Here is a 25,173-nt window from a genome sequence, read left to right as displayed (position 1 = left end):
TTACAAAGGTAATGCAGTCTCATATTTTTTTTCCATTGTTATACATCAATCTTGCTTGTTGAGACATTAGGAGGAAGGGGGGTAGAGGTGGGTGGGGTGGGTGGGTGGGGTGGGATGCCTATGTTTCTGTTTTCCTAGATATATGTAGGCGTTCAGTGTCAGCGTTGTTTGTGCGGGTTCTCTGTTGTTCGCTTGTACTCCTTTGTTGCCGAGAGAGGATGGGGGTTGGCGTAGGGTGTGGTTGTTCATTTTTGGATGGCTGTGGTGGTCTTTGGTTTCTTGTGTGAGTGGGTTGGGTGGGTGTTTTGGTTAGTTTAACCATATTGATTTGAATGCTGACGGTGGATTTTTGTCATTATCCTGTTGGGCTGTGTAAGTGATGAAGGGGAACCATACTGGGGTGAATGTGTCTTCTTCTGTTTGTCCCCGTGCTAGTTTCAGCTTACTGGTTAGTTTTTCTAGTAGGGCCGTTTCCCATACTACTTGATACCATTGGTCCATGTTTGCTCCTGACAGGTCTTTCCAGTGTCTGGTTATGATGTTTCTGGTTGCTGACAATAGGTGGGTTATGAGTTCTTTGTAATCTGCGTGGGCGTTGTTGTCTTGAAAGATGTTTAATAAGGCCAGTTCTGGGGTGATTTCTAGTACTTGCTTGGTTATCTTACAAATTTCTCTTATGGTTATTGTCCAGAATGATTGGATTTTGGGGCATTCCCACCACATGTGGAGGTATGTTCCTGTGGAGGTGCACCCTCTCCAGCATTTTGGTGGGGTTCCTGGGTGTATTAGTGCTAGTTTTCTTGGGGTTAGGTACCACCTGTAGGTTAGTTTCATGGAGAGTTCTTTTCTTTTTGTTGATATGGATTTGAAGGGGGGTTTAGACCACATTTTGGTCCACTGGGTGGGGTTTATTTCATATCCTATGTCATCCTCCCATTGTTGTTTGATAGCGTTTAGGGGGTTCGTGGGGCTTTTGAGTAGTATTTTGTATATTGCGGATACCAGTCCTTTGCCGTGTCCCTTTGTCGTTAGTAGGAGGTTTTCAAATGTTGTAGGGGGTCTGGTTGCCGCTGATTTTATTGCTGGATTGTTTAGGAGTGTATGGATTTGGTTTTGTGCCAACCAGGGTATTTGGGTGTCTCTTGCTCATTATGTGTTGAACTAAAAAATGTTTCCACTCCTTAGTGCACACCCTGGCCTCAAATAGCTCACTGCATATTGTTTGCTCATCTCCTCTGCAGATAATTTAGGTGCTTCATCGACAGTGCAGCTGTTGCAGGAAATGGCTAGTATGTTCAGCAAGTTGTGTTACCTGATCGGTCAGCATGGAGCCTCTTTGACAAGCTTTATTCAAGGGTCAAAAGAGGCAAAGAACTTGGCTGTCCTGAAGCATTCAAGCCTCTTTTTGGAAAGTTACACTGAGCAAGTATCTCATTTTTATTCTCTGGAGATTTATTGTTTTAGGCACAATGTGTTACAAGGAAAAACTAAGATGAAACAAAGAAAGAAAGACTTGAAACAGCACACTTGCTATTACCTGAATTATTGACTTGTACTGTAGGGCTGAACTTTACGCATTCAGTAAAGTTGGCAAGTGTTTGTTCTGGACTGTACTACTTCAGATTGCAAGCATTCTTGAATTCTCCCTCATGTAAAATTTCAAGAGAAAAGTCACACAACCACATTTGTGGCTGAGTTGACACTGAAATGGAACGAATGGGAATTTTAAATGCTCAGGCATCATTGATGTACTATTATGGATATAATGGAATGCTAAAGCTGCCAGTCCTTTAATCTTTAAGGTGCAGTCCACGAGAACTCGTTTGAAATTGCTGTTCATTTTGATGCATTGTGGCAGATGCTCACTGTGCAAGCCCTGTTGAAATGGGCATTGTGCAAAAAGTTCTTGTAAGGCTGCATCCTATAAGCCAGGAGTGGCCAACTTCCAAGAGACTGCGATCTACTGACAGAGTTAAAAACTGGCAGTGATCTACCCCCTTTTTTGGGGTCTGGGTCAAAGTTGTTGAGTTTTTTCAGGGAGGAGGTAAAATGTTGAGCTTTGTTTAGGGGAGCCACAGTTGTTCAGCTTCTTTGGGGGGCGCCAATGATCTACCAGTGATCTACCGGTAGATCACAATCTACCTGTTGGACATGCCTGCTATAAGCTAACACCATTATTTCAAGGGGGGCACATTGTGTGTTCTTGTGTTATCCTTGTAGTTTGCATAATGCGAGATGCCGCAGGCTACATGAGAACGTCCCACATTGTGAGTCCTCCTATAATAGGTTTTCACCCATTTTTTTGTGGCGTGTGTGGCAATACTAGTGTGGGAGGAAGCTCCAGTTTGGACAAGGTGCTAATGGTTATTGAGACAACTATTCTGCAGAGAAAGATCATGCTGCAAACACAATGTGAGACTGGAGGGTGGTGAAGTAAGTTTTCCATTAATCAAAAGAGGTTGTTCACACTCGCTTCTTAGGTCCTTCATCCAGCAAATTCATCAGGCTGATTTACATTTTAAACGCCTAGGTTTTCTCACTTTTCTTCATTAATGTCTCTGATTTAGGTACTGCACTTCCTTGACAAACTTTCTGGTGATGGGAGGATTTGCACTTCTCTCCAAACCAGCAATGTAAGTTAGACCTCCTGGATGTTGAGTCTGTTGATTTAATGTTACAGTAATGTCTGCAAATCCTGGTGTATTACCAATGCATTCATGTGTGAATCTAGTAGCTCTGCTTACTGTGATAATGGTTAGTAGTGCAGCTGCATAGAATCTTGTACAATCCTTAGCAGGGGTTCTACAGAAAGAGAGGGAGGGAGGGAGGGAGGGAGGAAGGAAGGTAGTTTGTAGTGGTCTGTTAGTGTCTGAGGTTGGTGTCTCTTGCAGTACCTGAAGATGCACCTAATCACACTGACGTTTGGCTCTTGAGGTGTATATTTTTTAAGACCCACCTTTGTTTTGCAATTTTAAGTTCTTTTAGACTGTTTTTTAGTATTGTGTAATATTGTGTTTTAATGTTAATGTTACGTTTTAATTGTTATAACCCACCCTGGAATCATAGGGCGAAGGATGGGAAATAAATTGTAATAATAATAATAATACCCATCCTACCTTCCCAGCTTCCTAGTTTTTTCATTATTATGAAAGTTGCTTGCTTACTGTTTGTCCCTTCCCTTTGACAGATGAATCCCAGAAATAAAGTTTCTTACCCTTTAGAGTTATGAAAACCCTTTTAGGATGTCATTGTGAGCTATCAGTGCTTTGCTCATAGGAAAGGATCCTGCCTCTTAACAGGTGAAATGAGACAAATTTAATAGAAATCCAAGTGTCATCCCAAATTCCGGCACAAACAGTGGGCCTGTAATAATAACATTTGGATCCTAATGTCAGGTATTGTGTGGAGTAATAAGGGCCTTATATGGTGGTCAGCATCTTATTTGGTAGCTCTATTCTTATTAACTTTGTTGAAAACCATTGAAGCATTAGTCATTTTTTCCATTATGGGTATCAAAGGATGTAGGACTGTGTCTCTGCAGATAACAGTTATATGCTTAGAATGACTGATTCAGGAAATGAGATCTTTGCAGCAAGATACCAATGTCAGTGGCTAATGATATGAGATGGTCTTCTGTGACTATTCCTTTGTACAGCCTTTTAAGTAATTCATCATAAAAGGGAAGCAGCAGCTCACCAGGACTCCTCATTGTCAGGCAACTTAGCAGCGTTTCCTTTGAGACATTAGCCGAGACTTGGTCTTACTATAGTTCTGATACTCCTTGATGCTTGTGTATTGTGACATCCAAGTATTGCTCTCAAAGCACTTTAAAAATGCAAACCATCCAGATGGTTAGTCTGGTGGCTGAGAAAAAGAGCTTCCTGATTAAAAAAAAAAAGGGAGCACTCCCCCCCCCCCCTTGAAGCTTGTTCGAAAATGAGAAGTCGTGGAACTAGGCAAGGTAGATGTGTTTGATGCTTCTGTGGCAGCACCTCGTTAATCATGTAGAGTGGCCCTGCTGTTTAGTTCACTAAGCTACTCCTTTGTTCCCAAAGCTTTGATGTGTCACTCTTCTCTGCCTTGCAAGTCTTTCTTTCCAAATTTTCACCTTAACTTATTTCATAGCTGTACAAATTCATTGCAAGTTCGATATTTCATTGCAACCAGCAATACAGAAGAAGTCAAAAGCAGTAAACGGTGTAATATTTGAGTATATTTTCCACCACTTTTTTTTTAGCATTTAAAATTTGCATTGGAAAACTTGAAAGGCTCTATTATTGGAGGCAATATATAGCTGATAGGCAAAGGCATATCAACTTTCTTCAGCAATGCAGGAACTATACTTGGCTAGTAGTCAGCAGCAGTCAGCTCTGGAACTCCCTGCCCACTGAATTTTCTTGAGCACGTTCTCTGATGGTGTTCAGATGCCAACTCAAGCATGGCTTTTGACCTAAGCTTTTGGGTATTGTTACTGATGCTTCTTTCATATGTCCATAGTAGAGGCTTTGCTTATGATGACACTATGGTATTTATGTATGGATATAACATTTTATTGACTTTTGCTGTTACCGCTCTGAGATCTTTGGATGAAGGGAGGGATATAATGGCTTACATCTAAATAAAATAAATAAATTTCAAAGACCCAGAACATATTGCGGGGGAGGTATATGGCCCACAGGTTAGATACCTCTCGTTTAAAGAAACTAATCTTGTTAATATGTAGTAATTTCTGTATTTGATTCCCAGGAGATCCATATCACTTCTAACAAGAGATAGCAAAATACACAGGCTGCGTTCTCAAGCAGCTGTAAACCAAGAAGTTTGGTGTAATAAACCACACTGTGCATGAACTCTCTTAAGGTGCTACTGAAAGGAATTTGTTTATTTTGTGCATGAACTGTGTGCAAGCAGGAAACAAGCCAGGAAAGTGATAGCTTAGTGTTACATTTGAACTCAGGTACAGTATGTGGTTTGCTGCTCTCTAAACAGGCTCTGATCTGTAGCCCAGCCATAAGTCATGGTTTGCTGTTTACATACGGATCATGGCCTGTTTTAGAGAGAAGCAAACCACAGCTTTGGGTTGGAACCTAGCACTTAAGTCATCCTCTTGCTAGTTTGTTTATGCAGAGTAGGGATGTTCAGGTGTTTGCACAAACAATGCAGCTTTTGCACAGTATAGTTTATTAAGCCAAGCTTCTTGGCATACCTTTTAAGCGTGAATGCAACTACTGTATAAGATTTTATACAGGTGAAGCTTAATGCTGTTAGGACCCCTTGAAATTAATGCAAAACATTAGCCTTGACTATTTGCAGTAGTACTGGGCTAGGTCTAACTCATACTGTCCGACCTCTGTATCAGTGAAAGGGCAGGTAACCATGTATATCCGGGCCCACGGTCACATGGTGGTGTTCCGCAGCTGAAGCTAAGCAGATTCAAACCAGTTTGTAAGCTGCCTGGGTGGAAGGACACCTGGAAACCATATATAAAGATGTTCTGAGTTCCACAGAAGAGTCAGGCATAGTAAGTATAGTAAGTATAGTAAGTGTTGCACTGAAAGCGTTGTCAAAACATTAACACACATCTGTCTTTATACTGTAGGGATTTCTTAACTAAAAGCCAGGCATTACTTCAGGATCTGTCAGAGACAAATGAGGAGTCTTTCCCATTGGTAGAAGTATTAAATAATCTGTTTTTCTTGCCAATCCGACGACTTCATAATTACGCTAGAACTTTACTAAAGCTTGCTACGTGTTTTGAAGTGGTAAGTTGTTGGATAAGAAAGTTTCACTAAACAGGAGACATTTTGAGTTTAATCTTATGGTTAACATAATCATTCCAGGTGGCATAATATTTTTAATCAGTTCAAAAAAAAGTACAAATGCAGTTGCATTTGTTATACTAACTAAGCGGTTTATTCTTCATCGTATCTGTGTTCTTTTTAGTTACTTAAATATTATTCATAATGTTCAATCACAGGAGAAGTTGTTTCAGTTGATTTAAATATAACATTTTCAGAAACTGCAATTACTGTAATGAAATATTGCAATACGTCTCTGGAAGCAACTGTCAATTGCTAACCTTGTTTTGTTTGCTCCTTCTCTGTAGGCATCTCCAGAATACCAGAGCCTTCAGGATGCCAGTTCTTGTTATGAATCCCTTGCTGTCCATCTTAGCAGGAAAAGGAAAGAAGCCGAATACACGCTGGGCTTCTGGAAAACCTTTCCTGGCAAAATGACAGTACGTGGGCATTGCTGTATTCTCTGCTAGCACAACCCTTCCACTGCAGGATTCCATTTTTCCACAGCGATGTTACTGTAGTTTCCTTCCCTTCCCTTCCCTTCCCCTCTCTTCATGGCTGCAGTGCTTCCAATTTCAGAAAGTATTGTATTTAGCAAATAATCCTAATTTCCCATTATGGCTGAGATGCATACAAATTCAGACTTCATCTGTGATGAGTGCACACTACTGTTAATGACACAGGGGTGATAATAGGCATAGTCAAGCTAATCTGCATGCCTGCCTCACTCCTCAATTCTAGGATTCCTTGAGGAAACCCAAACGGCGGCTAATCTGTGAGAGCAGCAATCGGGGATTGTCACTGCAACACGCTGGGAGATTCTCAGTGAACTGGTTCATCCTCTTTAACGATGCCTTGGTCCATGCTCAGGTAAGCGCATACTGGGGATTAGAGCTGAATTGTTCCCGTTATACCTGAATGGATGGGGCACCTTACAGTACAAGGATATTTTCAAAGTTCTGTAGCAGTCAGATCTCTCCCCACGCTCTTCAGAAGAACACACACAAAGATGACCTGAGGTCCATTTGGGTTGTCGCTAGGTCTAGTCAGTGGCCGAGGAAGGGGGCGGGCCACCCTGGGTGCCAGCCTGGGGGGGTGACATCGCTGCAGGCGGGCGCCTCCCCCTTGGGATGCTTGCACGTGCGACGTGCCATGCCCCCGCTGCCCCGGGTACCGAAGCCCCTTCCTGCGCAACTGGGTCTAGTATGGGCGACAAGAGCATTGGAGACCAAGCCTGTTCTGTCTTTCATGCAATGTAGATCACTCCCCACCTCTCTCTATTGGGGTTCTGAAACACAATTCAGAATCTGGTCTATTCCACCCGCCCAGCCACCGCCTCATTAGTGCCATTGATATTGCTGGCATTAGGTTTTGGAACATTATGTTTTGGGTCTTTGAACACCATTGCCTCTCACTTTCAAAAAAATGTTGAAAGACAAAAAATAGCTGTGCACAGTTTCTCCCTGTCTTCTGGTGAGACTGGAAAAGATCTTCCATCACTAGTATACAGCAGCACTATCATTTGCTGCCCTTTAAACAAACAGTAGGAACAGGGTATCCTATGCACTGAGCTCTGGTTCATAGAGCCCACTCTTTGGCATAAATATGGTTGCAGTTTTGCAAGCTGTGCTGTGCAATTTGAACTTATCAAATTGGGGGGACGGGGACGACATGTTAGGAGATATAGCAGTTGCATTTCAGCAGTGTGGCTTAACGTCATTCTGTTTCCAAAGGGGAAGAAACACTGAAGAAGGAACACACACAAAGAGTGAATCTAATCCTAATAGGAAGGTTGATGCTTTTCCTCTTTTCCTTTTTTTTTTTTTTGCAGTTTTCAACTCATCATATTTTTTCATTGTCCACATTGTGGGTAGAACCTATTTCAGAAGAGTCTGGTAATATGTAAGTATGTCAAGGCCACCCCTCAAATAGAAATTATTTTGTTGCTGTTGTTGATGAGATGGAACATCTTGGGTGCTCCAGGCCTTTTGTGCTCTTTGTGGCTGAAGTGATACTCGACTTGCATCCCTTAAAGGCAGTGGTGGGGAACCTTGTGGCCTGGCAAGCTGCTTTTTGACTCCAACTCCCACCAGCCTCAGCTAGCCAATGGCCAGGAATGATGTTCGTCATAATCCAGCAGCAGCTGGAAAGACCACAGGTTCTCCACCCCCACATTAATGTGATTATCATGCTTGTGGTTAGTGAGATAAAGTTATCACAGGTGTACATGTTACTCATTCTAAACATGTATTGGCTGGACATTAAGTCTTGTAAATGCAAATATGATTAAATCATCCAAACCAGTGCAGTCTAATCTGTATTATTATTATTATTATTTATTATCCTCATCATTTTTTATTTTTTAATTGCCTTCTGGATTACCATCTCAAGGCATTTTACATATAAGATGATTAAAAACAAAAACATAAAACAGTCAATACATTTAAAAGTAGACTAAACCTCTAGCAAGTATTCCAGTGTCACTTCTGTAATGAAGAATGCTATGGCATTTCTCGTGTTTAGACAGGTAAGAATATTTATGCAATGTGATATTGGTGCAGAAATCAGCTTCTTAGAACCCTTTTTCTTAGCTTGAAGCAGCATTTCTAGTCCATATGCATGTGAGTATAGGTTTGGCAGCTTGGTAATTTCTTGTGAAACAAAAGGATGGCTGAATAAATCTAGTGGTTTGAGGATCTGGCATAGGTAAAGTAAAATATGCCAGATAAGCATAAATACGTTACTTAGCTTGCATAACTTGGAACTTCATTTTATTTTAGTACAGAGTACAGTCTTCCTTATAATACTAGTGATAAGAGACTGAAATAGGATGGAAGGTGTTAGATTACATGGCAGTTTACTGTTGCAAATGGAGATTCTCCATTTCTCATGAACTTAGGGAAAGGGGGAACAATTCTTTAAGCCAGAGGCTCTGCCCCTTTGCATTGGTATTAATTTTTGCCTGTGCTAGCTACAGTTATCTGTTCAATTATTATTTTTTCTTTTTACATGAATCTTTTTGTTGTTGTTTTTGTCTTCATACTAGGAATGGTTTGAGAATCACTACACCAGAAGAACAGTTCATTCTTGTTTCATCAACACCACAGGAAAAGGTAGGCAGGCACAGAGACTGCATTCTCTCCTCTCCTCCCCTGTTTGCACCACTTGCCGGGTAGGTTAATGGCAGGAACATAGGAAGCTGCCTTATACCAAGTCAGACCATTGGTCCGTTTAACTCTATTGTGTACACGGACCAGCAACATTTCTTAGGGCTTCAGTCAACATACATTCCCAGTCCTGTTTGGAGATGCCAGAGATTATACCTAGTGCATGCAAAACAGATGCTGGGTCACTGAGTTGTGGTCTTCCTCCATTACTTCCCCACAAGGAATGTGGGCTTGGTTTACTTGTGAGAGCCATCTTAAGTGCCTTAGGTACTTTGAACATGGAGTACTTTGTAAGCTTCTTTTCTCTGCTTTTTTCACTCTGTAACCTAAGGGAAATCAACATACAATGACCCTGCTTGCACAGCACAGCAAACCATAGTTAATGGTATACCGCAAACATGCCTATCTGGGTTGTTCACCTCCTTGCTGGTTGTAGGTGGATGAAACAAGCCACTATTTAGTGTTACATCCAAATCAGAGATGGTGGTTCATTTTGCAACATTTTCTGTAAGCCGAGGTTTGTTCTTGGCTTGTACTGATCAGAGGTTGTTGGGAGTGAAATCATCCATGGATCAAATGTAACACTAAGACAGGAATTGTGGTCTGTTTCCTGTCTGTGCAAATGGGAGGAGCAAAACTAACATTGTTTGCTGGTAGACGTTAGCCCATGGTATAGAAGACATGCAAATATGGTCAACATTGCTGTAGCTGAATGTGTAGCATCTTGATTTAGGAGGAGGCTTGGACTAGATCTCTGGTCTTCAAATAGTGACTTGTGATCCATAGCTGGCCCATCGATGATTCATGCCAGTGCATTCATTGTCAATTACTATTATTTTTAAATTTAAGTTTAGTTTGTTTTTAAGTGACATAGAGAATGATGACCATAATATGGTGGTGTATTAAAAACTGACCCTTTGTTCCAGGCAGAAGGTAAATGGGGCCCCAAGTCTGAAAACATTAAGATTTCTGGAGCAGATGAACTTTTGCAGTCCCGTGATTTTTGCCATTTATTGATTCTGTGGCACCAATAAGTCTTTATTAGACTAACTCCAAGATATTCCTTCAGTATTCTCATAAAAGTAGTTATGAATAGATAGGAGGAACACAAAGGGTAGGCAAAACCTTGAATACTTTTAATGTAATTGTTTCAGACTAAATGGCTGAGAGCAATAAGCCAAGCAGTGGATCAGGCCTTAAAAGGAACGACTGACTTGCCTCCTTATGGAGTTAGTGGAAACCTTCAGAGGCAAGAGCCCCCTATCTCACGGAGTGCCAAATACACCTTTTACAAAGATCCTCGGCTTAAGGATGCCACTTATGATGGTCGATGGCTTTCTGGGAAACCACATGGCAGGTGAAACTGTGCAAATGTTGTTATGTACATGTTCGCTAGAGGCTGTTCTGTTTACTTAAAGATACAGTATAGAAGAAAACCAACCAGAAAAGCACCAATAATGCCAGGCCAAAAAAGAGAGAGATTTTCACTAATTGCATGGAAAATGTGCTGACTTCTATTGTTATAGCATGGCTTGCATTTGGTGGAAATTGCTGCTAAAACATGCCTCACAAGGAAGGATTATTTCTTTAACATATTGGACTTGCAATAAATCATTTCAAGCACCTGAAGTTTTCCCCTGTTCTCTTCTTTTACATCTTCTCTTTCTATCTTTTCGCTTAAAGCTAGGTAACAAGTGAAGAAAGGCATGAAGAACAAGTATTTAAATCTGAATAATGCAGAGTACAGTACAATAAATGAAAAGCGTCCTACTCTATGACTACTTAACCCCTGAGCTCTAAAACCTAGCCAGAAAAATAGTCCTTTGAATGATGTAATAGTCTTGCATAAAATGTGTTATGCTAATTCAAATGAGGAATTGGTCTAATTATGGCACTCTGTATATTTCAGGGGAGTTTTGAAATGGGCAGATGGAAGACTATATTCTGGTATGTTCAGAAGTGGCCTGGAAGATGGGTAGGTACAAAGAGTTAAACCAAATTTGGGGTTGGGGAAAGAGAAGTCTGTTTATTACTTTAAATTTTCTTACCACCAGCAAGGTGTTAAATAACCTCCCTTTGGCTGATGGGTTTATTTAGCTGTCAAAATAGTTTTTAGTTTTGTGAAACTAACTTAAGTTGTCACCTTATATATTGGGTTATATCTATTGTTGATCTTACTCATAGTAGAACCATTGAAATGTAGTGGGCATTGGATCTGCTCAAAGTGCAACTTGGATGCAACCAAGTTTGAATTGTTGGCTGAATCTATAATGTGTGCTTAAATTTATATAGCTACCATTTCAGATATACAGTACATGTATAGAAAAGTGATATATAGGTGTTTTTATAATTGCATATCATATAATTCATTAACTGTCACTCCTTTACACATAATTCACAGATACATAGTACATTTTTAGTATTTTTCAGTACATGTTTACTCAGAAGTAAATCTTACAATGTTCAATGGGCCTTACTGCCAAGTAGATGTGTATGGGATTGCTGCTCTTTGTATTATATTCTTGTTTTCTAGTTGCTCAGGACTGTTGTTGATTTTGTCATATTGGCAGGCACGGTGAATACAAAATACCAAGCAAAATACTGAACAAGAGTGACCGCTATGTTGGATATTGGAAGGAGGGCAAAATGTGTGGACAAGGGATCTACAGGTAGTATACAAAACAACATGTGGATTGTTTTAAAGGTCATCATGTGTGTGGTCCAAAAGAGAGCAGTGTTTAAGCCACAGTGCACTTCAAAGGGTCACTTAACACACACACACACACACACACACACACACACACACACACACACACACACACCATTTCTTTCTATGCAAAACCTTTCCAGGTAGAAACAGCATGAAGCCCCTATGAATATCACCATGTGTGACAGTTTTAACTCACGAACACATTTCATTGTGTGAACACCTCCTGGGAAGTTGCATTTTGCCTTGTGTCCATGCAGTGAAATATACATGTGCCCATGTTGCTTCACACGACAATCTGTGCATAGATGTGATACCATTTCTGTTCATACGCTTATTGCACAGAACTACATAATCCACAATATGACATGTCCGTTTTCCACAAACGATTATCACAATGGAAATCCATTCCCCCCTCCCCCAAAACTCATTACTGGAAATAATTGTCCTGTTTTCACATTCCTGCCAAAAATGTTGTTTTCTGTGTGCAGAGGGGGAGAGAGATAACACACTTTTATTTCAGCTATGCCTCTGGAGAAGTGTATGAAGGGAGCTTTCAGGATAACATGCGTCATGGGCATGGTCTCCTGCGCAGTGGGAAACTGACATCTACCTCTCCCAGTATGTTCATTGGCCAGTGGGTGATGGATAAGAAGACAGGATATGGAGTATTTGACGATATCACAAGGTAGATTCTGAGCATTTTAATAATGTACGCTAAGTAGTTGCTTATACCTCTAGTTTACTTGAATAAAATCACTAACAAGATGACATAGAATACAGTCTAAAACTTGTATGTCAGCAATAAATCACCTCCCTTTGAACTTACTAATTTATATTTTAGTTCAGCGTTCATGTTTCCAAAACCTTAATATAAGCCCTCTTTGGAAATATTGAAAAGTGCAATAACATACAATTAAAAATAATAATGGCAAACTTATGGAAATGATACATAAACAGCAATTAAGATGTACATCACTGTAGAGCTCTGATGTGACCCTTGTAATTGTTGAAAAGGCTTCTCAACTGGTATGTCTGTTGCTTAGTTCTCAGAGTGTCACAGAACAGGAGATGGTGTGGTGAGCCTTATTTCTTAAAATTAATATTGCTTTGGCCATTAATCCCTTCCTGTCTCTTCAGGGGAGAAAAATATATGGGAATGTGGCAAGATGACCTTGGCCAGGGCAATGGTGTTGTGGTTACACAGTTTGGACTGTATTATGAAGGAGCCTTTAGCAGCAATAAAATGATGGTGAGTACTGTACAAACCAGTGTCTTATGGTTGAAGAAGCATTCCCAGCAGTCCCTAACCTTACTCTGTTTTTTGATGCTCAATGTATAAAAATAAAAATTCACTCCCTCTTTTCAAAGTAGCGTTTATGCCATATTGGATCCAGACTGGACCTGTGAGCAGTTCCTCTCTTGGGGTGCCTCTCCCAATGGTAGAAGAGCAGAGGAGGCAATTTTTGCTAGTTACCCCTCCTCTTCCTGCAGCCCCCTATACCCCAGTGAAAATCTGCTCTGGAGGGTTAGGGGCTGAGCAGAACAGTGCTATGAGGTGCAGAAGAAAAAAAAGGAATAGGTGAAAATTGCCTTCTTCCTTCCTCCACCTTTTCCCATTGTGATTCTCCACTGGATCTCTGCCCTTCCCACTAAGGACAAGTTTGGATCCAGCACATTGACTGTTCTGTATCTTTGTGTTATGGCTGCTGTAAAAATAATACATCTTCCTGCATTTTTCTTCCCTAATACTACTCTGTTTATGTGAACTATTCAGAACAGGGCTTATAATGATTGTGATACTGCTTTATGCAGGGGACTGGTGTCTTGCTTTCTGAAGATGACACGGTGTACGAAGGAGAGTTTTCAGATAATTGGACCCTTAATGGAAAGGTTGGTAAATCATATTTTGGGAGATTGCTTTTTTTTAGAAGAGCAGTTTTTAAAAACAAGTGATTTCATTCTTCTTCTTTTTTACTCTCTTCTCTCCCCTCCCCTCCATCCCTTCTCCAAAGGGAAGACTGGCTTTGCCAAATGGAGACACTATTGAAGGTATTTTCAGTGGCGAGTGGGGAACTGGGATAAAGATTGCTGGAACCTACTTCAAACCCAGTTTGTACGATCATGAGAAGGACCGACCCAAAACCCTGTGAGTGAATGGGAGTTGGCTTCTGTTCAGACTGTATCATGTCTTTGTCTGTAGCTAGCCATGGTATCTGAGCACTAGCACTGATTTGAATGCAAAGTAGGTTGCAGATCACAGCCTGTATTGCCTTGTTTGCCCAACTCTAGTTGTTTATTTCCAGCTCCTCTGCTTGGTTAGGGCAATGGGGAATAGTACAACGTCATTGCCAAGTCCTCCTGGGGATTTCAGATTTGAGCGGAACACTGCAGGTTTTGTCTGAGGTGCTTGAAAGACAATGGGGTCAAGAGATACACTGGTTGTTCTTTAGAAAAGGCTAAAAGTGGTGAAAATTCTGTAAGTCGTATGATATCTGAGCAGCTGGTGACCAATGTAACCAGCTGTATTTTGGGGGCTGCAAATGGTCACTGGCACTTAAAGAGTGAGGGCCTCTGCTCTTACACAGGCAGTACAAATAGAGGTTCCTATAAATGGAACTGGAAATGCATCTGTGCGGTGGTTGGACGGCACAGCCCATTTTGATTCATAATGGATGTTTTCAGGCATTTTTATAAGTCATCAAGAGAGATGCTGTTGGGGAATAGGTGCCTGTCAGACTTGTGCAACAATACATGATTGCCATCTCTGAAGAGCACTGGTGTGGCTGTCAGTTTTAAGTCATACAGTACCCATTATACATAGCTGTGGTTGTTTTTAAATTGTTAAACAAAATGTATGTCTATTTTATATTTATGGACAGCATAAGACTTTATTTCTCCCCGCCCCACCCGCTTTGGCTTTTATTTATGATGCTGTTAATTACTTTTGACATCACTGATGCCCAAATCTGACTGTGAATCAGGCTTCCCTGCCAAACTTAACAAACTTCTTAGGGAGATGCTTTTTTACCTCACTAGGGGGTCTATGAATAAATGTATGCAGGTGCCTCTGAAGCGAGGATGGTTGGCTGTCTTAAGTTAAGAATTTATTGGTTGATTTTTTCCCTAAGAAATAGTCAGTGCTGCTCACCTGTCTAATGCATCACAGAGAAAATCAGATTCTCTGCTTTTAAGCAAAGGCCTTGAAGTTACCGTAAGATATTAAAATAATGCTTCTGGTCTTCATCCCACAATCCTTTCATCCTTACCACCTTAGCTTTTCAGCTTGGGCACTATTAACTGTCCTGGTTATTGATATAATAAATAACAATTCATTTATGAATCATCTCCCATGAAACACTCCTAAGTGATGGACAATAAAAACAGTTTCAATAATTGTTAGGCGGCCCAACATTAGCTAATGTGTCTTATTAATTAACAGCAAACTTGAGATGTTGAAGAGTGGGGAAAATGTTTCTGCCCTACACCACCCCATAATGCTCTAGATCTGCATGCTCTTAGGAGAAATTGCTGGTCCACACCTCTCTTAAGGAGTTTAATTAAAAATTGCAATTCTTGTGGTTAAAATGTCCCCAGGCGGAAGCTTGGAAACCTTGCTGTTCCTGCTGATGAAAAATGGAAGGCGGTGTTTGAGGAATGCTGGCATCAGCTAGGCTGTGAGCAACCAGGCCAAGGGGACAGGTGGAAAGCTTGGGATAACATTGCTGTTGCCCTGACAACCAATCGGCGTCAACACAAAGACAGGTTAGTAGTGAGGGACACTTGTACTTCAAGAAACAGCAGGGGGGAAAATATCAAGTTCAGCCATCATTTAAAATGTACATTAAATTTTTTTTAAATGGCTTACTGGAAGTTTGCTATGGATATATATTGTAATATATGTAGTTTCACGGCATTTGTATGTCTAGGCAAAGTGTACATTTAAAAAATCTGCCATTTTGTGTGTGGAAGAAACATTTGCAATTCTAGCATTTTATGAATCTTTTAGGTACTGTACTGACAGAAGGTTAGCATGGTAGCAAGAGCCTTTAGCTAGCATAGTTCATCACAAACTGCCCAGGATTATTTTTATATTAGTAATATTATAGGAGAAAAATCTAAGAGAGGAGATGGATGTAGAAAAGGAGAAAATGTTTCAGGGCACATATGAACAAATGGCTAGATAGAGCCCTTCTAATTGGCAAGAATTAAGGGCAAGTACATTATACTGTGGCATACTTTAAATAGGAAAGGGAGATGTCCACATGAGCAGCCCGGTGGAAGAAGCAGAAAAGTATTGTTTTTGTACACTTAAGAAAATCTGTAGCTGTGGGATATTAGGAGAGCTAAAAAAACATTTTGCTAGTATAATTTATTGCATTTTTCAATATCTCTGGTTTTCAGGATTTGTAATTATTTTTGTTTTCTCGTGTATGTTTTTAGGCTTTCTTATTATTTAGCTCTTTACAGTTGGTTGGTTTGTAGCTACTTGACCATGTGTGTTTCCTATATACCGTAGTTTATAATTATATCGCTTCCATTGTTGCAGCCCAGAACTGTTAAGTAGATCTCATGCGCAAACTTTGGAAAGCTTGGAGTTCATTCCAAAACACGTTGGTGCCTTCACACTCGAAAAATACGACAACATTAAGAAATATCTCATAAAGGTATTGTGACTGTTGTTAAATAAGTTGTTATCTACTGTGTTCAGTACATATTCCTACTCTAAAGTGAGGATTTCCCCCCCACAAATATTAAGTTTGTAAGAGCATTATTTCCTGTTCTTCCCCCAGCTCTGCTATAAACTCCTACAGATTGCAAGTCTTTGGTATAATTTTCAGATGATACCAGAGCATTAATATTGTAGAGTAAGTTTTATTCTTTTCTATGAGGTGGGTAGTTTATGTATATTGTTTGAACTGTCATTGCTTTAAACAAAGAGCCTTAAATAAATATGAGTGTTGCAATTAAGACTCTGCTTCTTTATGTAGCCGCCTAATTCTCTGACCCTTTTCTTTTTAGGCGTGTGATACTCCCCTGCATCCTTTGGGAAAACTTGTTGAGACCCTAGTTGCTGTATATCGAATGACATATGTAGGCGTGGGAGCTAATCGGCGGCTGTTGCAGGAAGCAGTCAGGGAAATTAAATCCTACCTCAAACGCATCTTCCAGCTAGTCAGGTAAGCAAAAAAAAAAAGAACTCCCATTTAATGTGAAATAATAATAATAATAATAATAATAATAATAATAATAATAATAATGTATTCTTTATACCCCGCCCATCTGGCTGGGTTTTCCGCAGCCACTCTGAGCGGCTTCCAACAAAATAATAAAATATAATGAATTATATACAATTAAAACCTTTCTCTTTTAACAAGCGTGCATAAAGAAATGCATTTGTGCAGAAAAGCTGATCGTTCAGCAGCTGATTTGAATTGTTGCTAGGTTCCCCTGCAAGAAAAAAATCGAAGAAAATTATTCGAAGAGAATTATATTTGAAAAAATGGTTGCAACCCTTGTTAAGAATTTTTGACACAGTTTGGTGAGTTGTGGTTAATTTTACACATGTTTTGATTTTAAGATTCCTGTTCCCTGATCTTCCTGAAGAGGGCAGTTCAATTCCACTTTTGGTGACTGAGACCAAAGGAAGGAGATCATTCTGTAGTGGAAAAAATGACTCCAGGCCGGAATCTCCAGAACCAGGGTATGTAGATAAAAATCTGTTTAGAAATGCTAGACGTGGGGTGGCAGGATCGGGGAGGAAACTCTCCACAGCTGCTCCTTCTCTGACCAATGGCTGGGGCCAGACTAGTCCTCCCCTTGCCGTGGTGATATTCCTGAGCTCAGTGTGTTGCGTGTGCACACCTCGTAGTGTCAATTCCTCACACACAAATATGGAACACACTTTTTCCATATTTAGGGGTTGTGGTGTCATCCAACATGGACAAACATTTACGCTGCTCAAGAGCTTAAGAACTGAACAGGGGATTGCTCTTTGTGGAAAGAGGAGCAGACAGTTTGGGGAGTGAATTTCCTATCACACCCACCCACCTCTTCCTTGATCTGGTTGCCTTTCATCCTCAACATGTGTTGTTGATAGGACAGGTTGAAGAGATCCGAACCGTATAATAAATATTTCTGTGAACTGTCCCTCGTTCATGCAAAACTCTTTCTTCATTTTGCATTTTTCAGCTATGTGGTCACAAGCTCTGGGTTGCTGCTTCCTGTGTTGCTACCGCGACTCTACCCTCCTTTGTTCATGCTGTACGCCTTAGACAATGAGCGAGAGGAAGATATTTACTGGGAGTGCGTCCTGCGTCTGAACAAACAACCAGACATGGCTCTGTTGAGCTTTTTGGGGGTGCAAATGTAAGCATGCTTCAATGTGTTTCTCCTGGCTAGAGAATGCAGTACTTATTCCCTGTTTGTTACTATCGGGGATTAATTGTCACCTCTCACAAAGGAGATGTAGAGCTTTCCAAAGTCCTTTGGGCAGAGGGCTGAGATTTCTTGTTCCGCTGGTTTTCATATGGCCATGCCACAAAGAAATGTGCATTCTTCACTTAACTCATCTTTGCTTTTAAGCCAACCTTCCCCAAGCTGGTGTCCTCCCAGATGTTTCAGACAGTGACTCCCAGCAGCCAGCAGGATCAATGGGAGTTCCAGTCCAATGGCATTTGGCTTACATTAAGATGAGCCAGAAAGTTCTTGCTTTGAACCCCTCATTTGACTGATCCAGATATATGAGGAAATTCCACTATGCTAAGAACCTGAAACCTCAATTATATATTTCTAAGGAAGTGCATTAGAAAACAAATTCTTTTGTTTAACATCCTTTCTTCCATGATAGGAAAATAATTAACTATACTCATGGTACTTCTTTTAGGAAATTTTGGCCAACAAAAACCTGTATTCTTGGTGAAAATAAAAAGGTATGTTATATTTCATCTGGAGTTCTCTTAACTGCATAGGTAGACTGCAGTCACTGTGTGTGTCAGTTTTAATACATTGCTGTTTTGGTTAGCACTTGGCATTTATATGTCAATCATTTTTACAGTTTACAGCGTACAGTTCTTCTAGATGCATGTGAAAACACCACCACCCCTGAAACCAAGAACTGAGTAGCTAAATTCAGAGGTGTTCAGAATTGAAACTTTACTTATGTCACATATAATAACATTCTAATCGGAACATTAGGAGGTGAGAATTGGGTATATTTGCACTGCAGCTGACAGAAATCAAATTCCTCAAGCATCCCTAAATGTAAGAGAACTAAAGCATAAAGCTCACAGCCCTGATGTGCACTGTTGAAAATATCATTCTCCCCCTCCATTTGAAGTAGCCTTCTCTAAACTGGAATTCATGCAGAAACTGAACTATTTTGGTGCTCCAGAAGTTAAGATTTATTGCAGTCTTAATCTAGCATCTCTGATTACTTCTGAAATTGGTGTGCTGAATTATTCTATCCAATACACTGTTAGAAATCATAATCACAGGGTTTCATCCTTATGCTTAGGTATTGCCAAATACAAAAGATGCCTGTTTTGCTTCAGCAGTGGAGTGCTTACAACAGATCAGGTAATCTTGAACATAGACTCTTTATTGTCCTGTCTTTCTGGTTCTAGTCAGTAGCGCTACTTCCACTTGGTGATCTGAGGTTTGTGGTCTTCAGCTTCAGTGGTAACGCATTTGCTAGGAAGCAAGCCCCATTGTACACAGAGAGACTTGCTACCGAGTGTGTTGGAAGCATATAATATATCACAATTTCATGTGTCACTGTGTAGGACAGCCTTCCCCAACTGGAGCTCTCTAGATATTTTGGACTGCTACTTCCAACATCCCTGATCATTGGCCACTATGGATAAGGTTGATGGGAGTTGTAGTCCAAGGCATATGAAAAGCACCAGAGTTTTGTTCTTCAGCCTATTTCTTGCTTTCATTTATGTGCCAAATTAAAAGGTACAGGTCTATTGTATTGGCTTTTTGACAGCTTCATCTCTGTATAGGTAAATCCTCTGTCTGCATCAAGGTATCAGAAACTACTGTTTTCTTCAAAGTGGAAACTCTGGCTGTGTGTCTGATTTTCGTGTTAGAGAAAATACAGAATTCGCTAGCAACTATTTTACTGCATTATTGAAATCTTTCAAGAATTTGCCTTGCCAGCATCACAAATGCTTTTATTTTGCTTTCTTAAAAAATGTCTTCCTAATAGTACAACTTTTACACCTGCTGACAAACTGAAGGTGATCCAGCAGACTTTTGAGGAGATCTCACAGAGCGTCCTTGAGAGTCTTCATGAGGATTTCCTTTGGTCGATGGATGATTTGTTTCCTGTTTTTCTGTATGTGGTGCTACGAGCCAGGTGGGCAATTTTTTGATTTTTGCAAATGCAGTGAATCTTGTCATTTGCAATTGCAATGAATACTCATAGAATCGTAGAACTGTAGAGTTGGAAGGTACCACAAGGGACATCTAGTCCAACCCCCTGCAATGCAGGAAACATTTGCCCAAAGTGAGGCTCTAACCCATGAACCTGAGGTTAAGAATCTCATGCTCTAGCAACTGAGCCAAGATAGGTGAAATGCTTAATTAAACAGAGTTCTGGGTCTAAGTCGACTAAATCAGCGTGTCCCACTCACATTTTATTGATTACATGGGGCTGAGATAACACCACTATTGGCTCTGATCCAGTGGCAGTATCACAATACTTCATCTGTTATATGAGGGGGGATATACCTTTGGTCTGGGGAATAGCTATCTTGTTACCCTGCCTTTTGTATTTCAATGTTGATAGGTGTGCACTCTGTACTCTTGGTGAAGCCTTGTGAAATAGTGGCTGGTTGACTTAAACAGCTGTTCCCTTTTTGTGGCAGGATCAGGAATTTGGGTTCTGAAGTGCATTTGATTGAGGACCTCATGGATCCATATCTCCAACATGGGGAGCAAGGCATTATGTTCACCACTCTGAAGGCAAGCCTATAAATAATATCCTTATTTAAGACATTAATTGTTTATTTTCTTCTGTATACGTCATTTATATTTAGACTTGTTTGAACTATCAGTCAGATCTATCACCTGCTTTGATCGCAAATAAAACGTCCTTACCTTTAGTCCTTAATCTTTGTAATCAGCAATAGCTGCTAACTAGGATATCTGAAAACCACAGAGCTATGCAAACTTGCTGATAACTGATTTTATTGTTAATATTATATTTCATGTAAACACCTTAAACGTTTTGATGATTAAAATGTATATAAATCCTGTTAAATAAAAATAATAAACTAGCTTAATCTGGATCCAACCCACATAAAAGAACGCTAATTGTCATTTTTTTTATAAAAAAACTTATTTGCAGGCATGTTATTACCAGATTCAACACGAGAAGCTCACCTAAAGAATTCACCTAAATATAGAATCACCAATGAACACAGCTTTAGTCTTCTTCACAGAAATGCACTTACAATGGACTGAGAATCTTTATGCGGCGGATGCAGTTCTGAGGCCTTTAAAAAAGAGAAAAAGCAAAGCCCAATATCAATGGGGAAAAAGAAAATCTATAAGAAGCAAAAATATGTTTTTCAAGGCAGCTCTTGGAGAGAAAATATTTGTCCTTCAAAGTGGCAAAGTGTTTTTTCCCATCTCTTCACAAAAGCAATGTGTAGTGTGACATCTACATGGAATTCATATAAAAGCATAGTCTGGAAGTATGCTGCTTCTTATTCTGAAGAGACTCTCTGTGCTTTTGGAGGATTGAAGTGCACTATGGAACCACTCAGTGTCTTTCTAAGTTAAACTGCCTGGATCTGTGTATCCACTAAGATCTGTCTACAGAACTCATGGCTTTCATACTACTACTGATCCATGGCAATCCAAGACTTAAGGTGTACTGAATATACAATTCATGTGACTGGAGCAGTTTCATTATGTGAACCACAGATTACAGAAGGCTAGCAATGTGGTCTGTCGGAATAAGTATGTGCTTGGTCATACCTGAGATGCTGGCTTAGCATGCAGGGACCTTGAGTACCTGTCTTCTACTTTTCCTGCTCGGTGGAAGGAAACACTTTTTTTGCTCAGATGTTATTTTTTTGTTGAAGTATTGTTTAAAGAAGAAAGCCACAGAACTTTCATGCCATTGTACTTGTGACTTTTCCTTTGGTGTATGTGGATAATGTTAGCTGACATCTTGGATAAAACAGGTGCTGTTCTTAACTATGTCTGTCACAGATGTGGGAGATATGAAAAATATTCTAGTTGAATTAACGAGTTAATACAGACAAAGCAGATAACTTCTGGAAATGAATCATGGCTTTTGTGTAGCTCCTTTATTAAAAAAAATATGGTGGGATCAGTGGCTGTAAATGGAGCAATTTTCATAATAAAGTAATAAAGAATAATTCTGTGATTTCTTTTGTGGCAATTAATACAAATTCCATTTGGGTGCTATTCCCTGATCACTCCAAGGTGGGTTTTTTTTGTTAAACATTTGTGAGTTACAGCTCTGTGGAAGGTACCAGACACCCTTAAAAGTTATCGGTTCCCATCAACTTCCCCAATTACCTCCATTTTATACCACCCACAATTTAATAAAAATGGTACTGTAAGTTGATTCTCCAATTGGCAGCATTGAGATTTGTGGACTGGATTTCTAACAACCAGGTTAAATCTCTGGCTCAAATGAGAGAGGAGTTGGGTTCTGATTGTGCATTTCCAAGACTTTTTAAACAGCTGGAAAACTCACCCAGAAGGCTTGAGACAGAGAAACAATCTTGAATAATTAATTTGAGAAAAACTCAAAATTATACCAAGAAATATCTCATGAGAGAGAATAAGCATAATTTTGACATTTTGTTTTCATTCTTCTCAAATTGTTTTTTCAAGATTATTTCTCTGTCTCAAACCTTCTGAGCGAGATCTTAACCAGCTACTTAAAAAGTCTTGGAAATGCACAAAATTGGAAACATTGATTGAAGCTTCTATTTGAAATGATACATGGCCCCTACCGGTACATCAGACATGCCATACACAGAGGCATTTTACAATTTGGAAATGGGCATTTAGCACTGTCCTAAGTATAAAAGGAGGGAGGGAATTAAAAGGGTAAGGAATCTCCTTGTAGCCAAAATGTTTTTTTAAAAAGTATTTTATATTATGTATGCGTTTATAATTGTAAGTTGCTTTGAGAAAAAAAAATACAACATACAGGAGTAGATCATATTTGCTGGGTTGCTATACATTCCACACATGGGACGAATAAGCAGCAATTGGTCGTTTCCACTACTGCTGTATTTCTGTTTTCATCAAAATTCTCTGACATTCCTGGTGTTGAATATGGGATTGTTTTACCCTCAGTATGAACACCGATCCCCAGCCATGCCATCAGGATAGGCCTTTGGGGCAGAAGCCCAGATTCCCACTTACCAGGAGCTTAGCACCTTTTGAAGCAATGCAGCTTACAATCTAGTACAGCTGTTGCATCTTAAAATGTCCAAACCCTAAAATATTTCTACCCTGCTTTTCATAACTCCTTCATGGAATGCTATACTTTAATTGTCTTTAGATCAGTAATTGCTAGAAGCCCCTTGCGTGTCTTGAGTTGGATTATTCCTAGGCCATTTCATTATGAGGTAATGATTAGCTAAAGAGAATCCCATAATTACGGGCATAGATTTGTTTCAGTATCTTGAGCTGCATTTGAAAGCTCTGTAGCAGCTTTAATGTTGCTGCTGGTTAACAAAGAAACGGATTGCCTTACTTCCTTTGGACTCTGAACTTGAATATCTTCCATTCGCCTATATGGCTGTATTGCCAAAGGACAGCTACCTAAATATAAATATATTTATTCATTGCCTCATGCTACTAATTTGAAGAAAAACAACCCACAGGCAATCAGATCTATCCATATGCTAGAATGGGTTTCCAAATGAAGAAAGTACAATATAATTAGACCCCCCCAAAAAAAATGTTTCAAGCCAAGTTTTAAGTGAGATAACAGTTAAGAAGCTTTGGTCTCTCCTTGATAAAAAGAGTCGTGCTGGTTACGTTTCTGCGGATTAAGAAGGAAAGGATGTCCCTAGATTAGCTAGAGCAGTGAGGTGACTTAAGTTACTAATAACCAGTCAATGTTTTCCTTCTAGGCAATTCTAGGAGATTGGACTGTTGTAAATTCTGATGGGAACTTCTGGTCCCTTTCAGAATCAGCAAGGCATCCTGTAGAAGAATTTCTCTGCAGTAGCTGTGAAATTGAACTGCAGTTTAATACCTAGTAAGTGGTTTTTTTTCCCTTGTGAGACTTGATGATAAACGAATAATAGTTCAACTAAAAAAGGGGGATCTAGAATCCTTGAAAAATTGTAAAAATAAAGGACGATCATAGAAATGTAATTTTCAAAGGAGTTGAACTCTTTTAGGTAGAAAAGGAAAGTTAATCCTTTTCCATTTGTAACTGGTTGACTGTCAGTAAACATACAGTCATTTCCCTTTCATTGGGAGTTACTATGTCCTTCAAATGTCTTCGAATAATTATTAAGGGTTCCATAGATAATCAATTTGATTTTGTATGCTATTGAAATCCAGGTGTTTCTGATTATGGGACAAGCCTAGATGAAACAAATTAGCACAGGTGGAATCATGTCTCCGGCATTTGTCTCTTTTAGTGGCAATCATTCAGCTTAATATACCTGAATATTAATTTATACAAATATTTGTTAAGGTTCATGCAGATTGTGAAGTGTGCAATATGTTTCCACTTCTATGTCATTTGTGAAATGTTCACATGTCTCTCCTCCCATTTATAATGATGGGAAGCAGATTCACAAATTATCTACATTTAATAAGACTTAGTTTCCTTTGCAAAATAGAATTTTCTTTTGTGTTTTGGGGTTAGATATACCATCAAGTGTTCTTTTTAGAAATGTGCGCATAAGGAAAACTATTTGGATGTAGCTTGATGTGCTGACAGCTTCAGGTACTGTATCGTGTTGTTGATACCTGAGCATGTTTATTCCTATCTACTTGGCATTTTTGTTTCATTTCTATTTGGGCATATATGTACAAATAGCAGCTAGCTTCAGACTCCCTTCTACGTAGCTATGATTTGTTGAAATAAGCCAGGGTCATGGTTTGATGATGTCCTTTTCAAATATAACAATAAACTACTGTATACTTATTTAAAAATAGAAAGCAGATACTTTTAATCTCCTCCTCTCGCCATGGAAAGGACAGGAGAGGGTGCAAACCTGTGGCCTGCTTAACTGAACTAGACTGTTTTTTTAAAATATATAATTAGGCTACCCGCACTTTTAAGATTCAGTTTTGTACAGTCAAAATCTCAAGTATGTGGTAGGCCTGATAAACAGCAACTGAAGAACTTGGAAATGTTTTTAGGACTGTCATGGCAACCTTTCTTCTTTCTGTGTCTGAAAGTATATTTGTTTTGGCAACAGTACTTTCCCCCTGAAGTTGTATTAGTTCCCATCCTGTGTTTCTCCATAGGAAAGTG

At 39.6% G+C, this 25,173-nt stretch overlaps 2 protein-coding genes across 5 annotated transcripts in view; both read left to right on the top strand.

The window, feature by feature from the left end:
* The window catches only part of ALS2 (alsin Rho guanine nucleotide exchange factor ALS2), a 43,491-nt gene extending 19,870 nt beyond the window's left edge, over positions 1-23,621 (top strand). For all 4 annotated transcript variants that reach the window (XM_035137331.2, XM_035137352.2, XM_060281808.1 and 1 more), the window contains exons 11-34: positions 1,242-1,422; positions 2,568-2,633; positions 5,600-5,762; positions 6,107-6,238; positions 6,540-6,668; positions 7,630-7,700; positions 8,845-8,911; positions 10,120-10,322; positions 10,875-10,940; positions 11,536-11,634; positions 12,196-12,360; positions 12,813-12,924; positions 13,488-13,565; positions 13,688-13,821; positions 15,270-15,437; positions 16,222-16,339; positions 16,695-16,852; positions 17,254-17,376; positions 17,865-18,041; positions 18,559-18,604; positions 19,189-19,250; positions 19,885-20,034; positions 20,546-20,642; positions 21,028-23,621. In XM_035137331.2, coding sequence (XP_034993222.1) covers positions 1,242-1,422; positions 2,568-2,633; positions 5,600-5,762; positions 6,107-6,238; positions 6,540-6,668; positions 7,630-7,700; positions 8,845-8,911; positions 10,120-10,322; positions 10,875-10,940; positions 11,536-11,634; positions 12,196-12,360; positions 12,813-12,924; positions 13,488-13,565; positions 13,688-13,821; positions 15,270-15,437; positions 16,222-16,339; positions 16,695-16,852; positions 17,254-17,376; positions 17,865-18,041; positions 18,559-18,604; positions 19,189-19,250; positions 19,885-20,034; positions 20,546-20,642; positions 21,028-21,066 — 2,804 coding nt within the window. In that variant the 3' untranslated portion in view covers positions 21,067-23,621. The remainder of the gene's footprint in view (positions 1-1,241; positions 1,423-2,567; positions 2,634-5,599; positions 5,763-6,106; positions 6,239-6,539; positions 6,669-7,629; positions 7,701-8,844; positions 8,912-10,119; positions 10,323-10,874; positions 10,941-11,535; positions 11,635-12,195; positions 12,361-12,812; positions 12,925-13,487; positions 13,566-13,687; positions 13,822-15,269; positions 15,438-16,221; positions 16,340-16,694; positions 16,853-17,253; positions 17,377-17,864; positions 18,042-18,558; positions 18,605-19,188; positions 19,251-19,884; positions 20,035-20,545; positions 20,643-21,027) is intronic.
* Positions 23,622-23,739: 118 nt separating this feature from the next.
* Positions 23,740-25,173, top strand: part of MPP4 (MAGUK p55 scaffold protein 4) — a 33,674-nt gene continuing 32,240 nt past the window's right edge. Inside the window, exon 1 of the mRNA XM_035137316.2 lies at positions 23,740-23,937. The gene's annotated coding sequence lies outside the window, so the exon portion shown is untranslated. The remainder of the gene's footprint in view (positions 23,938-25,173) is intronic.

This window comes from Zootoca vivipara, chromosome 1 (genome assembly GCF_963506605.1).
Source record: "Zootoca vivipara chromosome 1, rZooViv1.1, whole genome shotgun sequence".
Taxonomy (NCBI): Eukaryota; Metazoa; Chordata; class Lepidosauria; order Squamata; family Lacertidae; genus Zootoca; species Zootoca vivipara.
The sequence above is the reverse complement of the archived record's forward strand: the minus strand, read 5'-3'. Positions and strand labels throughout refer to the sequence as shown.